Here is a 15,884-nt window from a genome sequence, read left to right on the forward strand (position 1 = left end):
TTCATGACCTATTGAATTAAATACTCAGTTTTTGGGTTCATTGTAGTGACTGACCATGAGCTACGCTGTGATGTTAAGGTTGATGTGATAAACAGCATTGAAATTGTATCTCGGGCCCGGGAACTTTATGTAGATGATTCGCCACTGGAACTGATGGTGAGGGCATTGGATGCTGAAGGTAAAGAACTTCAGAGGATTCAACAAAATTACCTAAAATAAAGTAATATCCCTTTATGTTTAGCACTTGGAAACAAAAACTTGAGTGACAAAAGTAGATTAGAAATAATATCTATTTTCTCATTTGGAGCTCATATAGATGAATAATAATTCTGAGTATGATTTAATGTATTAGCTACACATTTTCATAAAATATTCCTGCTATTGTTAGTTATCTCAGAACTGTTCCTTTCTTTTTTTTTTTTTTTTGGCGTGGTGGGGACGGAGTTTTGCTCTTGTTGCCCAGGCTGGAGTGCAACGGCATGATCTTGGCTTACTGCAACCTCTGCCTCCCGAGTTCAAGCATTTCTCCTGCTTCAGCCTCCTGGGTAGCTGGGATTACAGGCCTGTGCCACCACTCCTGGCTAATTTTGTATTTTTGCTAGAGACGGGGTTTTACCATGTTGGTCAAGCTGGTCTCGAACTCCTGACCTCAGGTGATCCACCCACCTCAGCCTCCCAAAGTGCTGGGATTACAGGCGTGAACCACCGCACCTGGCCATTTTCTTTTATTTTGAGATGGAGTCTCGCTCTGTTGCCTAGGCTTGAGTGCAGTGGTGTGACCGTGGCTTACTTTAACCTCTGCCCTCCGGGTTCAGGAGATTCTTGTGCCTCAGCCTCCCGAGTAGCTGGGAATACAGGCGTGTGCCACCATGCTCGTTAATGTTTGTATTTTTAATGGAGACGGGTTTCACCATGTTGACCAGGCTGGTCTCAAACTCCTGCCCTCAAGTGATCTGCCCACCTCAGCCTCCCAAAGTGTTGGGATTACAGGCGTGAGCCACGACGCCGGCCTCAGAACTTTTCTTATATATCCAATCTACTACTGAGCTTCTGCTGATGGTCGCTACATCAACAATTAAGAACACTTTTTGGAATTTATTGCTAGCTCTGTTTGATCAATCCACTTTCTATAGATCAGGAGAATTAAATGGAAATCTGTAAAAAAGTTACAATCTTGATCTAATATGTAATGCTTTTAATACTATATACTATATTAATGCTATAATGTGGTATTAAAAACATTTAGGTGGTAAAAAAAAAAATTTAGGTGGGACGTGGTGACTCATGCTTATAATTCTAGCACTTTGGGAGGCCGAGGTTGAAGTATCCTGTGAGGCCAAGTTTCCCATGGTTGATTAAAAAAAAAATTATAATGTATTGCCACTTTCTTTTTTTTTTTTGAGATGGAGTCTTGCTCTGTTGCCCAGGCTGGAGTGCAGTGGCCGGATCTCAGCTCACTGCAAGCTCTGCCTCCCGGTTTTACACCATTCTCCTGCCTCAGCCTCCTGAGTAGCTGGGACTACAGGTGCCCGTCACCTTGCCCGGCTAGTTTTTTTGTATTTTTTAGTAGAGATGGGGTTTCACCGTGTTAGCCGGGATGGTCTCAATCTCCTGCCCTCGTGATTCGCCCATCTCAGCCTCTCAAAGTGCTGGGATTACAGGCTTGAGCCACCGCGCCCGGCCTGTATTGCCACTTCCTTTGTAAATTATTTGAGTGATTTGTTTTTTTAATTTGAAAAATGAACTATTCTGGAAGCTTTTTTTTTTTTCTTTTGGATACAGAGTCTGTTGCTCAGGCTGGAGTGCAATGACACAAGCATGGCTCACTGTAGCCTTGACCTCCCAGGCTCAAGCAATCCTCCTATCTCAACCTCCTGAGTAGCTAGGACTACAGGTACAGGCCACCATTCCTGGCTAAGTTTTTATTTTACAGACCAGATGTCACTATGTTGCCCAGGTTGGTCTCAAACTCCTGGGTTCCAGCGATCCTCCTGCCTTGGCCTCCCAAAGTGCTGGGATTACAGGTACAAGCCATTGCACCTGGCCTGGAAAATTTTTACAAAAATTTGTGTGGAGGGGACCAGGATTAAGGATGCCTTGTCAGCCTTTATGTAGAAAGGAACAGAAGGAGCATGGCATAATTATTGTCAGTCAGGAGTTAATCAGCTTGAGTCCTTTTTACTTTCAGATAGCTTGTGCAGCAACATCATTTACTGTTTGTGTTGGGAACTTTCTCATATATATGTTTTAATTCATTAATGATAGTGCTTTCTATTTCTTAATGAAGGAGGCCTCAAAATAATTTTCTAGTTAAGTTTCCCTTTCTTGTTGTAAATACCTGAATATTTTTTAATATGTGATCCTATCTTGTCTGCTTTTGGCTTGCTGTACAGGAAATACATTTAGTAGTTTGGCAGGGATGATGTTTGAGTGGAGCATTGCCCAGGACAACGAGTCAGCAAGAGAAGAACTGTCCAGCAAAATTAGGTAAACTTGAAACCAAACATAAATCACCTGACTATGAAGAAGACAGCTGCCATTAAGTGGCATGCTGAACAAGCAACCATTTTTGTGGACTTTGATGATCTTACTGTCTGTACTTTTTTGAAACTGATAAATTACTGAGGAAAATGTCTTTGATAGAATGAAATATGACATAGATGTAGGTACCTTTATGATCAATTAATCTGAGTTATTATGGAGGAGTTCATGGGCTAAATACTACACAATGGGCTAAATACTACACAATTATTTGAGCCAGGTGTATCTTCTGGCAGTTCTTTTTATTCAAGCTACCTGCACATGCTGAAGTAGAGGGAGAAGGATAATAGTATGAAATTTTGTCTTCAGTACCAAGGAGAAGATCTCAGATCCAAGTTTTACTCCCACCACAATTTTAGCCAGAGGCTCATAAATACCTTTCTTTTTTTTTTTTTTTTTTTTTCCCGAGATGGAGTCTCGCTCTGTCGCCCAGGCTGGAGTGCAGTGGCGTGATCTCGGCTCACTGCAAACTCTGTCTCCCGGGTTCACACCATTCTCCTGTCTCAGCCTCCCGAGTAGCTAGGACTAGAGGGGCCCGCCACCACACCTGGCTAATTTTTTTTTTTTTTTTAGTAGAGAATGGGGTTTCACCATGTTAGCCAGGATGGTCTTGATCTGCTGACTTCGTGATCTGCCCGCTTTGACCTCCCAAAGTGCTGGGATTACAGGCGTGAGCCACCGTGCCCGGCCTTTTTTTCCCTTTTCTTTTCTTTTCTTTTTTTCTTTTTTTTTTTTTGAGATGGAGTCTTGCTCTGACACCCAGGCTGGAGTGCAGTGACACGATCTCGGCTTACTGCAACCTCCACCTCCTGGGTTCAGGCGATTCTCCTGCCTCAGTCTCCCAAGTAGCTGGGACTACAGGCGCCCGCCACCACACTTGGCTAATTTTTGTATTTTTAGTAGAGACGGGGTTTCGCCATATTGGCCAGGGTGGTCTCAAACTCCTGACCTCAAGTGACCTACCCGCCTCAGCCTCCCAAAGTGCTGGGATTATAGGCATGAGCCACTGCCCCTGGCCTCCTCCTTTCCTTCTTTCCTTCCCTCCATCCCTCCCTCCCTCCCTTCCTTCCTTCCTTTTTTTGACAGAGTCTTGCTGTGTCACCCAGGCTGGAGTGCAGTGGCCTGATCTTGGCTCACTGCAACCTCCATCTCCTGGGTTCAAGTGATTCTTCTGTCTCAGCCTCCCAAGTAGCTGGAATTTCAGGCGCATGCCACCATGCCCAGCTAATTTTTGTATTTTTAGTAGAGACGGAGTTTCGCCATGTTGGCCTGGCTGGTCTCAAATTCCTGACCTCAAATGATGTGCCCACCATGGCCTCCCAAAGTCCTGGGATTACAGGCATGAGCTACCATGCCCAGCCAAAAGTGTTTTACATTCTACAGATATTGAAGAAACTATGTTTAAAGTCTCTTAGGGACTTTTGAAAGAACACTTCGTTTAATTCTGCTAGAAACACATTATATTTTATGTCTTTAGGATTCTTAAATACTCTGAAGCAGAATATGCTCCCCCAATGTATATAGCCGAGATGGAAAAAGAGGAGAAACAAGGAGATGTGATTTTAGTGTCTGGGATTAGAACTGGTGCTGCTGTTGTAAAAGTTCGAATTCATGAACCATTCTATAAGGTAAAAAGTTTGTGCTATAAATTTTCCTTACTTTTTTTTTTAAGATAGGGTCTTGCTCTGTTGCCCAGGTACTACAGGAATGCACTACCACGCCCTGTTTTTTGGTTTTGGTTTTGGTTTGTGTGTGTTTTTTTTTTTTTTTTTGGAGAGACAGACAGGGTTTCACCACGTTGCCCAGGCTGGTCTCAAACTTCTGAGCTCAAGCAGTCTCCTGCCCCAGCCTCCTAAAGTGCTGGGATTACAGGCGTGAGCCAGCACAACTGGCCAGTGCTGTAAATGTTTCATCTAATAGTCTTGCCTATGGAAAATATAGTTTTTAATGTTTATCTGTAGTAGAAGCCCTCTAGTCTGATGTGATTTGGGCCAACAGTTGGTCATTTAATTGAAAAAGTTATTTGAAGTAGGTAAGCGTTAAAAAATTATCTTAAACATTTTATTGCCTGATTACAATTACAAATGTGACTGGCATTTTCTCTTAAAATATATAACTAACATTTTATTCACCAATCCTTGATGTAGATGCAAGGCCTTTCTTTGACCATGGGTTCACTGATTTGAAATCTACATACACTTTCTCCCATAAATTACAGTTTCTAATTTCTTCCTTTTTTGGGGTTGGGAGGGTTCAAGTGATTCTTGTGCCTCAGCCTCCCGAATATCTGGGATTACAGGTATGTGTCACCATGCCCAACTAGTTTTTGTATGTTTAGTAGAGACAGGGTTTCACCATGATGGCCAGGCTGGTTTCAAACTTCTGGCCTCAAGTGATCCACCTGTCTCGGTCTCCCAAAGTGCTAGGATTACAGGTGTGAGCCACTGTGCCCAGCCCTAATTTCTAGTCAAGTGAAAATTTAGATGCAGGAAGAATTTGAGTGCAGAAATTTATATTTTAAAGGATTTTCCCTAATAATTTACATTTCTCACTTATACCTAATTGATAGTACATATTAGCAGCTTGCCTTTAACTTTTTTTGAAACATTTAAATTTTTAATAGAAACAACAGTTCTCTTTTCACATCTATAGTTTTTGTTTTAATGTGATTATAATTACAAGCACAACTTGCATAAATAGGTTTGGGAAAAAACAAATGTCTTTTGGTAAGCATTTAATTCAATGGCAAGAACCTGAGTGTGTGGACCTCCAAGAAAATCCTACCAACCTTGCATTGGGTAAATCTTCATAAAAATCAATGTGTTCAACAGAGAGTGGAAAGTAACTTAATCTGGCAAGTCAGTTAATTGGAGGTTGGCTAAAAGAATGTCTGTGTTCTACAATTAAGTCTTACCTTTTCTCATTTCAGCATACTTACCTTTTTATTTACCTACTTTTTCTCTTTTAGAAGACTTTTCTGTTCTAAGTCTGAGTACCTTAGAAAGTTAATTAGGTATTAAGATTCATGATCACTTTTTAAGGCTAGCTGAAATTATGACTTGTGATTAGGAAAGCTTTTTAAAAAAAATTTATAAAAAAATTTAAAAGAAATTTAAAAGAAGTAAGCGTTTATCAAGAAAGACTACTGTGAGGATTCCGTCCATGGAAACTTTTTTTTTTTCCCCCTCCCTCTTTTAGAAAGTGGCAGCAGCATTAATACGTCTGCTTGTTTTGGAGAATATATTTCTTATACCATCCCATGATATTTATCTCTTAGTAGGAACATATATTAAATACCAAGTTGCAAAAATGGTTCAAGGGAGAATGACAGGTAAGGTGATTTATTTTTTCTCCTGTGACTCACATTTCCCAAATCTTTTCTGCTGACAGGATCAGCAACTCCACGTTATATATGAAAAATACTTGGGTTTTTAGATTTTGTGGTAAAGTTATTAATTGCTGTACTTAACTAATATTAGACAGAAATAGCCCCATATGTTGAACATATTAATAGCAGAGTTAGGCTGCTTAGCTTCAGTGCCAGTAGGCATCTGAATTCTCTATTAAAACAACAACTAGCCAGGTATGGTGGCTCTCACTTGTAATTACAGCTACTCTGGAAGCTGAGGCAGGAAGATTGCTTGAGGCCAGGAGTTGGAGACCAGCCTAGGCAACAGAGCAAGATCCCCATACCTTTTTTATTTTCTTTTATTATTTTTATTTTTTTTGAGATGGGGGTCTCACTCTGTTGCCCAGGTTGTAGTACAGTGGCATGATCATGGCTCATTGCAACCTTGGACTCCTGTGCTCAAGTGATCCTCCCACCTCAGCCTCCTGAATAGCTGGAACTACAGGTTCCTGCCACCATATCCAGCTCTTTTTTTTTTTTTTTTTAGATGGAGTCTCGCTCTGTCACCCAGGCTGGAGTGCGGTGGCATGATCTCGGCTCACTGCAACCTCCACCTCTGGGTTCAAGCAATTCTCCTGCCTCAGCCTCCCAAGTAACTGGGATTACAGGTGTGCGCCACCATGCCCAGCTAATTTTTTGTATTTTTAGTAGAGACAGGGTTTCACCATGCTGGCCAGGCTGGTCTTCAACTCCTGGCCTTGTGATCCATCTGCCTCAGCCTCCCAAAGTGCCAGGATTACAGGCATGAGCCATCGCGCCCAGCCTCTTTTTTTTTTTTTTTTTTTTTTGGTAGAGATCGGATCTCATTATGTTACCCAGGCTGGTCTTGAACTCCTTGTCCCAAGTGATTCTCCCACCTTGGCCTCCCTCCCAAAGGGCTGAGATTATAGGCGTGAGCTACTGTGCCAAGCTGAGACCTCATCTCTAAAAATAACTAAATAAATAAAACAACAAAAGCTTTATTAGCTTTTGAAGGGCAAGTGAAGACACTTTACCAGAAGGGACTTGAATCATCATTGCAATGATCTTTGCAAAAGTTACTTCTTGAGAAACTCAATTCTCGACTGAAAGCTTAATATTCTATTGATAGTAAAAGTTACATTGAGCTTTTTTTTTTTTTTTTGAGATGGAGTCTCACTCTCTTGTCACCCAGGCTGGAGTGCAGTGGCACAATCTCGGCTCACTGCAACCTCTGCCTCCCAGGTTCAAGCGATTCTCCTGCCTCAGCCTCCCAAGTAGCTGGGATTACAGGAGTCCGCCACTATGCCCAGCTAATTTTTTGTATTTTTAGTAGAGACAGGGTTTCACCATGTTGGCCAGGCTGGTCTCGAACTCCTAACCTCAGGTGATCCACCCGCCTTGGCCTCCCAGAGTGCTAGGATTACAGGCGGAGCCACCACACCGAGCTTCCAACAATATATTTTAACTCATAAACTCCACACAAATGGTTACATGTAGAAATTCATCATAGCAGGAAAAACATTAAAGGCAGGTCATACTCTTATTTTATGTCTGCTTCCTGATCACTCCTTTATGATCAAGAATACATCATTATCTACTGGAATGGCTGCTGTCATTACATTTATGTATCTTTCATGTCTTACAGAGGTGAAATTTCCCCTGGAACATTATATACTGGAATTGCAAGACCATAGAGTTGCACTTAATGGGTCTCATTCTGAGAAAGTAGCTTTACTGGATGACAAAACAGCCATGGTGACTGCCTCACAACTGGGCCAGACTAATCTTGTCTTTGTCCATAAAAGTATCCTTTTGTTCAAGTTTTAGCTGCCAGTCTACACTTCCTTGAGCATGCTAGACATGTTCTTTGGTAAAATAATTTAAGAATGATTATAGTACTACTACAGTGTTTTCCTATAGGTTTTATTTTTAACAAAGAATTATAAGTTATTGCTGTGATAATTTCTAACAGAGTAAGTAGAGAAAAGGAGTATAGTTAGACCTTGGGATCTACTAACTTCAGTGCTTATTTGCAACCTCAATCAAATTGTAATTAGGGAAATAAAAAGAATTGTAATTAGGGGAATGGGGAAAACGGAGTTTGGAAGAATATGTGAGAATTTTATTTAATTTGTTCTTTCTTATTGTACATGATAATTGAGAAAATATGCTATTGTCTGCAGTAGATGTTTAACTAATATTTTAAAAATTGTGTTGAGAGCAATTTTTAAAAATTCACTAAACCTGCTATGCAAGGATTGAACAAAGAAAGGTACACAGAGACCTGTAATAGTCAATGAAAACAGAAGAGAATGAAGATTTAAATTCTCAGAAAATTGAAACATGATTTGGACTCCATCTCTCAGTGCTTTATTTGGAAATTTTTTTGAATATTTGAATCTGAAAGAAATTCATTCAGAAAATATCTATTACATTTATACTATATGCTCAACATTGTTCTAAGCTCTGGGTATACAAACTGCCATTTTGTCCAGCATAGTTAGATTTTTAAATTATTACTATTATTATTATTATTTTTTGAGACAGAGTTTCGCTCTTGTTGCCCAAGCTGGAGTGCAGTGGCGTGATCTCTGCTCACTCCTGCCTCTGCCTCCCGGGTTCGAGTTATTCTCCTGCCTCAGCCTCCTGAGCAGCTGGGATTACAGGCGCACGCCACCACACCTGGCTAATTTTTGTATTTTTAGTAGAGACGGGGTTTCATCATGTTGGCCAGGCTGGTCTCGAACTCCTGACCTCAGATGATCCACCCACCTCGGCCTTCCACAGTGCTGTGATTACAGGCGTGAGCCACTGTGCCTGGCCAAAAAATTATTATTTTTGTAGCGACAGGGTCTCACTCTGTTGCCCAGGCTGGAGTGCAGTGGTGCAATCTTGGCTCACTGCAACCTGTAAACTCCCAGGCTTAAGTGATCCTCGCAGCTCAGCCTCCCAAGTAGCTGGGACCACAGGCACTTGCCACCATACCCAGCTAATTTTTATATATTTTTTGTAGACACGAGGTCTTGCGATGTTGCCCACACTGCTCTTGAACTCCTGGACCCAAGCAATTCACCTGCTTTGGCCTCCCAAAGTGCTAGGATTCCAGGCATGAGCCACCACACCCAGCCAGATTTTTTTTTTTTTTTTTTTTTTTTAGAGATAGGGTCTCACTCTGATGCCTAGGTTAGAGTGCAGAGGCATGATCATAACTCACAGTAGCTTTGAGCAATCCTCCCACCTCAGCCTTCTGAGTAGCTGGGACTATAGGCACATACCACCATGCCATACTAATTGTGTCTTTTTTTGTAGAGATGAGGTCTTGCTAGGCTGAGTAGGCTGGATGATCTCCTGGCCTTAAATGAACCTCCCAAAGTGCTTGGATTACAGGTGTGATCCACCACACCCAGTCTTTACCTAGCATAATTAGAGAAGTCCTCTCTGATGAGGCGACACTGGCACAATAAGCCATGTGGATAATTGGCGAAAGACTTCTAGGGAAAGGAAAGAGCAATGGCAAAGGTTCTGAAGTAGGAACATATTTGGCATGATTAAAGAAGAGTAAGGAAGACAGTGAAGCTAAAGTGCAGTGAATCAGGAAATAGTAGAAGTAACAGAGTAGGAGAGGGGCAGATTAAGTAGGGCCTAATAGGCTTACTCTGAATAAGAATGTCTCTACGCGGGGCACACTGTCCATAGGGTAGCCCTGCTCGGAAAGGAACAGTACTTCTGCTATTCCGCTTCAATAAAAGTTGCTAACACCAGAAAAATTCTATCAGGCTTGAAAGGTATAGTATTTCTTGTATAATAGTGTTAGTTAGCTGCTTATATTATTTGTCTTACACACATTAAGGAGACTTATTGATCCAATGTTGTTTGCTTTTTAGTCATTTTAAGGTACCCAGGACATTTTTCAACAAATGCAATCATACCTACAAAATAAATTAAGTTATTCAATATTTATTGAGACCCAACTGTGTGTCAGGCACTTCCCTGAATTCCCCAGGTGAACTTAAATGTTCTTTTTTCCCCCCATATTTTCAGTTCATATGGTTATTTTTTCCCAAAGTATCAAATATTAAAATACATTGTGTTTGTCTATTTGTATATCTTTTTTGAGGACATGGATGGTGACTATTCATAATGAGTCCCAGCACCTGGCATAGAGTAGCTGGTGGAACTGTTCATGGAGATAGAGAATATAAGAGAAAGAGCAGTTTTAAGGAAAAAGATAATGAGTTCAGTTTTTCACATGTTAAATTAAAACATCAAAACTGTGGGATAGATATCCAAGCAGAAATTTTCATTATGCCTCTGGAGGAGAAAGATTGAGGATCAAGATAGATATTTGAAAGTTAGTTTATAGATAGGTGGTAGTTGGAGCTATTATTGTAGACAAAATCACCTAGGGAAATTATATAGAGTGAGAGAATTTGGCCAAAGACAAAATTGTGTAATGCTGGCTTTTAAGGTTCATATGGAAAAAGAGGATGTGTAAGGAGGATCTAAAGGAATGCTTAAAAGGTAGTATTATAGAAAAACCAAGGATGGGCGCAGTGGTTCATGCCTGTAATCTCAGCACTTTGGGAGGCTGAGGCAGGTGAATCACTGGTCAGGAGTTCGAGACCAGCCTGGTCAACATGGAGAAACCCCGTCTCTACTAATAGTATAAAAATTAGCAGGGTGTGGTGGTGCATGCTGTAATCCCAGCTACTCAGGAGGAACTCCTGAGGCAGGAGAATCACGTGAACCTGGGAAGCAGAAGTTGCAGTGAGCCGAGATGGCACCACTGCACTCTAGCCTGGGCGAGAGAGTGAAACTGAGTCTCAACTATAAAAAAAAAAAAAGAAAGAGAGAAAAATCAGAGAGAGGAGTTTCCTGATAACCAAATTAGGAATTTACAAAGAGGAGAAGACTGTTCAACAGGTCAAATCTGGTAGTGATGTCAAGATAAAGACTGAAAGGTTGTAGTAACTAGGAGGTCTTGGGTCACTTTGTCAGTAAAAACAGCTTGACTTTCACAAGGACAAAAACAAAGTGGAAGTTTGAAAAAGACACAAGGAATACTTTTTTTTTTTTTTAAGATTGGAAAAACTTGAACATTTCTCTTAATTAAACAGAGAAAGATGGCAGAGATAAGGGAGAAAAGAGAGCCAGTTGATGGAGCATGTGTTTTCTGAGAGGCAACAGAAAATGAGATTTGGAATGCAGATGGAAGGCTTAGATCTTATTCTGATATCTTATTTTGATATCAGAAGAATGAATTGTTTTAGAGATCTGTTGAGATGTTTCCTCATTTGTTAAATGAAGGGAATGTTATTATTTCTGACTTTCCTTCTAGCTCTTATATTTTATGAATATTATAGTAAAGTACATATCAGAACTAAACCTAAGTTTGGCACAGAGTTACCCATAAAGTATTTAGAAGATTTGCTTTAGGCTGGGCACAGTGGCTCATGCATGTAATCCCAGCACTTTGAGAGGCTGAGGCAGGAGAATTGCTTGAGTCCAGGAGTTTAAGACCAGTTTAGGCAACATAGTGAAACCCCTGTCTCTACAAAAAGTAAAAGGTTAGCCAGATGTGGTGGTGCAGGCCTATAATCCCAGCTACTCAGAGGCCTGAGGGTAGGAGAATCGCTTGAGTCCAGGAGTTAGAGAGGCTGCAGTGAGCTGTGATTGTACCACTGCACTCAGCCTGGGTGACAGAGTGAGACCCTGTCTCAAAAAAAAAAAAAAAAAGATGGGGCCAGGTGCAGTGGCTCACACCTGTAATCCCAACACTTTGGGAGGCTGAGGCAGGTGGATCACCTGAGGTCAGGAGTTCGAGACCAGCCTGACCAACATGGCAAAGCCCTGTCTCTACTAAAAATACAGTAATTAGCTGGGCATGGTGGTGCACACCTATAGTCCCAGCTACTTGGGAGGCTGAGGCAGGAGAATCGCTTGAACATGGGAGGCAGTGGTTGCAGTGAACCAAGATCATGCCGTTGCACTCTAACCTCGGTGACAGAGTGCAATGGCGCAATCTCAGCTCACTACAACCTCTGCTTCCTGGGTTCAAGCAATTCTTCTGCCTCAGCCTCCTGAGTAACTGAGATTACAGGTGCCTGCCACTATGCCTGGCTAATTTTTGTATTTTTAGTAGAGACAGGGTTTCACCATGTTGGTCAGGCTGGTCTCCTGACCTCAGGCAATCCACCCTCGTCAGCCTCCCAAAGTGCTGGGACTACAGGCATGAGCCATCGTGCCTGGCCAATTTTTAAATTTTTTTTTTTTTTTTGAGACGGAGTCTCGCTTCGTTTCCCATGCTGGAGTGCAGTGGCGCAATCTCGGCTCACTGCAAGCTCCGCCTCCCGGGTTCACGCCATTCTCCTGCCTCAGCCTCCCGAGTAGCTGGGACTACAGGCGCCCACCACTGCGCCCGGCTAATTTTTTCTATTTTTAGTAGAGACAGGGTTTCACCATGGTCTCGATCTCCTGACTTTGTGATCCGCCCGCCTCGGCCTCCCAAAGTGCTGGGATTACAGGCGTGAGCCACCGCGCCCGGCCTAAATTTTTTTTTTATAAGCTTTTTTTTTTTTTTTTTTTTTTTTTTTGAGACGGAGTCTTGCTCTGTCGCCCGGGCTGGAGTGCAGTGGCCGGATCTCAGCTCACTGCAAGCTCCGCCTCCCGGGTTTACGCCATTCTCCTGCCTCAGCCTCCCGAGTAGCGGGGACTACAGGCGCCCGCCACCTCGCCCGGCTAGTTTTTTGTGTTTTTAGTAGAGACGGGGTTTCACTGTGTTAGCCAGGATGGTCTCGATCTCCTGACCTCGTGATCCGCCCATCTCGGTCTCCCAAAGTGCTGGGATTACAGGCTTGAGCCACCGCGCCCGGCCTTAAATTTTTTTTAGAGGTGGGGTCTCACTATGTTGTCTAGGCAGGTCTTGAATTCCTGGGCTCAAGTGATCCTCTCATCTCAGCCTCCCAAAGTGTTGGGATTATAGGCATGAGCTACTGTACCTGGTCTATATTAGTGTATTTCAGATTGAGTGTTTTCTGTTTAGCCATGTCAGTTATGTATTTCTTTCTTTTTTTTTTTTTTTTTTTTTTGAGATGGAGTCTCACTCTGTCACCCAGGCTGGAGTGCAATGGTGCGATGTTGGCTCACTGCAACCTCTGCCTCCTGAGTTCAAGTGATTCTCCTGTCTCAGCCTCCTGAGCAGCTGGGATTACAGGCGCCCGCCACCACGCTCAGCTAATTTTTGTATTTTTAGTAGAGAGGGTTTCACCGTGTTGGCCAGGCTGGTCTTGAACTCCTGACCTCATGATCTGCCCCCTTGACCTTCCAAAGTGCTTGGATTATAGGCATGAGCCACCATGCCTGGCCTTTTTTTTTTTTTTTTTTTTTTTTTGAGATGGAGTCTTGCTGTTGCCCAGGCTGGAGTGCAGTGGCGCCATCTCAGCTCACTGCAACCTCTGCCTCCCAGGTTCAAGTGGTTCTTCTGCCTTAGCCTCCCGAGTAGCTGAGATTACAGGAGTGCACCACCACACCTGCTTATTTTTGTGTTTTTAGTAGAGACGAGGTTTCACCATGTTGGCCAGGCTGGTCTTGAACTCCTGACCTCAAGTGATCCGAAGCCCTGCCTTGGCCTCCCAAAGTGCTGGAATTACAGGCATGAGCCACTGTGCCTGGCCAGTTATGTGTTTCTCAGAGCAGAAGTAATTTATTCTTAGCTTTTGGAGGTAGTATATTTTTGAGAACAAAGCATAGTCTTAATTAGATTCTATATAGACTGATAATGGAATAAATTTATATTTCTGCCAGGATTATCTGAAATGGTAGTGGTAGAATGAGGTATAAGTTACCCAAAAGTATCTTTGATGGCAAGCAGAGAACATTTTGGTGTTAAACATTTATTGCAGACAGAAAATCAACTAGTAATTTTGAAACTGTCTGTGGAGTTCTAGGCATGTTGCTGAATGGCAAGTCATGCCTCTCCCTCTGCCTCCATCAACACTGTTCACCTTTCAGCCAGAAGGTCTCTTCCTCCAGAATGGAGCCACTTCGTCCTGCTTCCATACTGGGCTCCTATGTAGGTATTTATTTGGAGAAAGAGGTCTGCAGCTACATTAATATTAAAAGCACAAAGCATGATCTTTTTTCTCCCTTTCTTCCTCAAATTTGAAATTCAAGAATATCTGACTCATAAGATGACTAAGCGTCCCTCAGACTTTTTGCAGAAATATACACATTTAAGTTTTGACTCTCCAAAGGATAATAAAAGATAGGACTTTTGTTTGTTTTCATTTGTATGTTTGTTTGTTTGTTTGTTTGTTTTCTCCTTTGGTGCCTCACCTTTTCACCCAACTCTGGCTCACATGATTTCCTTAAGCAAACATTAAGATGTTCATGTGCGATCTGTGTCTGGATTCCCAAATTGCACCATATATGTTGTAGAGCCTGGATTTTTAGGTACTTTAGATCATACTTTTCAGAAAGGTAGATAGTTTAAATGATTTCACTAAAATGAGTGCATTAAAAACTATAGCATTTCTTCAACTTTCAACTTTCATTCTGGGACTTAATTTCAAATTCAACCTTACTTTGACATATTTTATCAAATTGTTCTGATTAAATGCTATCACAAGAGTGAAGCATGTTGAGAAAGATTGTGAAAAAAATATGAAAATCCATATAATACAATTTTGAGGTTAGGAAAAGAAACTTTATACAAAGAAAAAAGAATCTTAATGCTCATAGGCCACATGAAACAATGAATCTGACTGAAAGAAGCTGAAATATTGCCTGACACATTAGGAATGAGCTGAAAGTATGGTTTCTTCTTGTCTACAGATATAAGTGAAAGTGTTTCTTTTTATTGTTTGTGTTTGTTTTGTTTTTGTTTGAGACAAGGTCTTGCTCTGTCACCCAGGCTGGAATGCAGTGGCGTGATCTTGGCTGACTGCAACCTCTGCCTCTTGGGCTCAAGCAATCTTCACACCTTAGCCTCCCAAGTAGCTGGGACTACAGGTGTGCCACTATGCCTTACTAATTTTTGTTTTCTGTAAAGATGGGATTTTGCCACATTGCCCAGGCTGGTCTCAAACTCTTGAGCTCAAGCGATCTGCTCTCAGCCTCCCAAAGTGCCAGGATTACAGGTGTGAACCACCATGCCCAGCCTAAAGTGTTTCTTTATACCTGAGATGAGCTAAATTAAACCAGGATTTTTGGAACCCTAAACTATTATACAATTTTTTCTTTTTTGTCTGAGACAGTGTCTGGCTCTGTTGCCCAGGCTGGAATGCAGTGGGTATAGTCACAGCCCACCGTAGCCTCCAATTCGTGGGGTCAAATGATCCTTCCACGTCAGCCTCCTGAGTAATGGAACTATAGCTGCAAGCCACCACGCTCAACTAATTTTTAATTTTTTTTGTAGAGATGGGATATTGCCATGTTGCCCAGGCTGGTCTCAAACTCCTGGGCTCAAGCAATTCTTCTTCCTTGGCCTCCCAAAGTGCTAGGATTACAGGCGTGAGCCACCAGGCCAAGCCTTATACAATTTGAGAGAAGGAACTAAAAGATCTACATTGGAGAGCTGGATGCAGTGGTTCATGTCTAATTCCAGCACTTTGGGAGACTGAGGCTGGCACATCGCTTGAGTTGAGGAGTTCAAGACCAGTATGGGCAACATGGTGAAACCCTGTCTCTACTATAAATAGAAGAATTAACCAGGCGCAGTGTTCTAAGCCTAGTCCCACCTACTCAGAAGACTAAGGTGGAAGGATCGCCTGAGCCCAGGAGGTTGAGGCTGCAGTGAGTCATGATCACACCACTGCACTCCAGCATCTTGTGATAGTAAGACCCAGTTTCAAAAAACAACAACAAAAAAATCTACTTTAGACCAGTCACAGTGGCTCAGGCCTGTATTTCCAGCACTTTGGGAGGCTGAGGCTGGCAGATCTCTTGAGGACAGGAGTTTGAGACAAGCCTGGCC

General features: G+C 42.2%; 1 protein-coding gene across 1 annotated transcript in view; it reads left to right on the forward strand.

Annotated features, from left to right (window-relative positions):
- The window catches only part of NUP210L (nucleoporin 210 like), a 168,165-nt gene that overhangs the window by 12,424 nt on the left and 139,857 nt on the right, over positions 1-15,884 (forward strand). The window contains exons 3-8 of the mRNA XM_073008364.1: positions 47-178; positions 2,394-2,487; positions 4,019-4,169; positions 5,740-5,872; positions 7,557-7,715; positions 14,294-14,362. Coding sequence (XP_072864465.1) covers positions 47-178; positions 2,394-2,487; positions 4,019-4,169; positions 5,740-5,872; positions 7,557-7,715; positions 14,294-14,362 — 738 coding nt within the window. The remainder of the gene's footprint in view (positions 1-46; positions 179-2,393; positions 2,488-4,018; positions 4,170-5,739; positions 5,873-7,556; positions 7,716-14,293; positions 14,363-15,884) is intronic.

This window comes from Chlorocebus sabaeus, chromosome 20 (genome assembly GCF_047675955.1).
Source record: "Chlorocebus sabaeus isolate Y175 chromosome 20, mChlSab1.0.hap1, whole genome shotgun sequence".
Taxonomy (NCBI): Eukaryota; Metazoa; Chordata; class Mammalia; order Primates; family Cercopithecidae; genus Chlorocebus; species Chlorocebus sabaeus.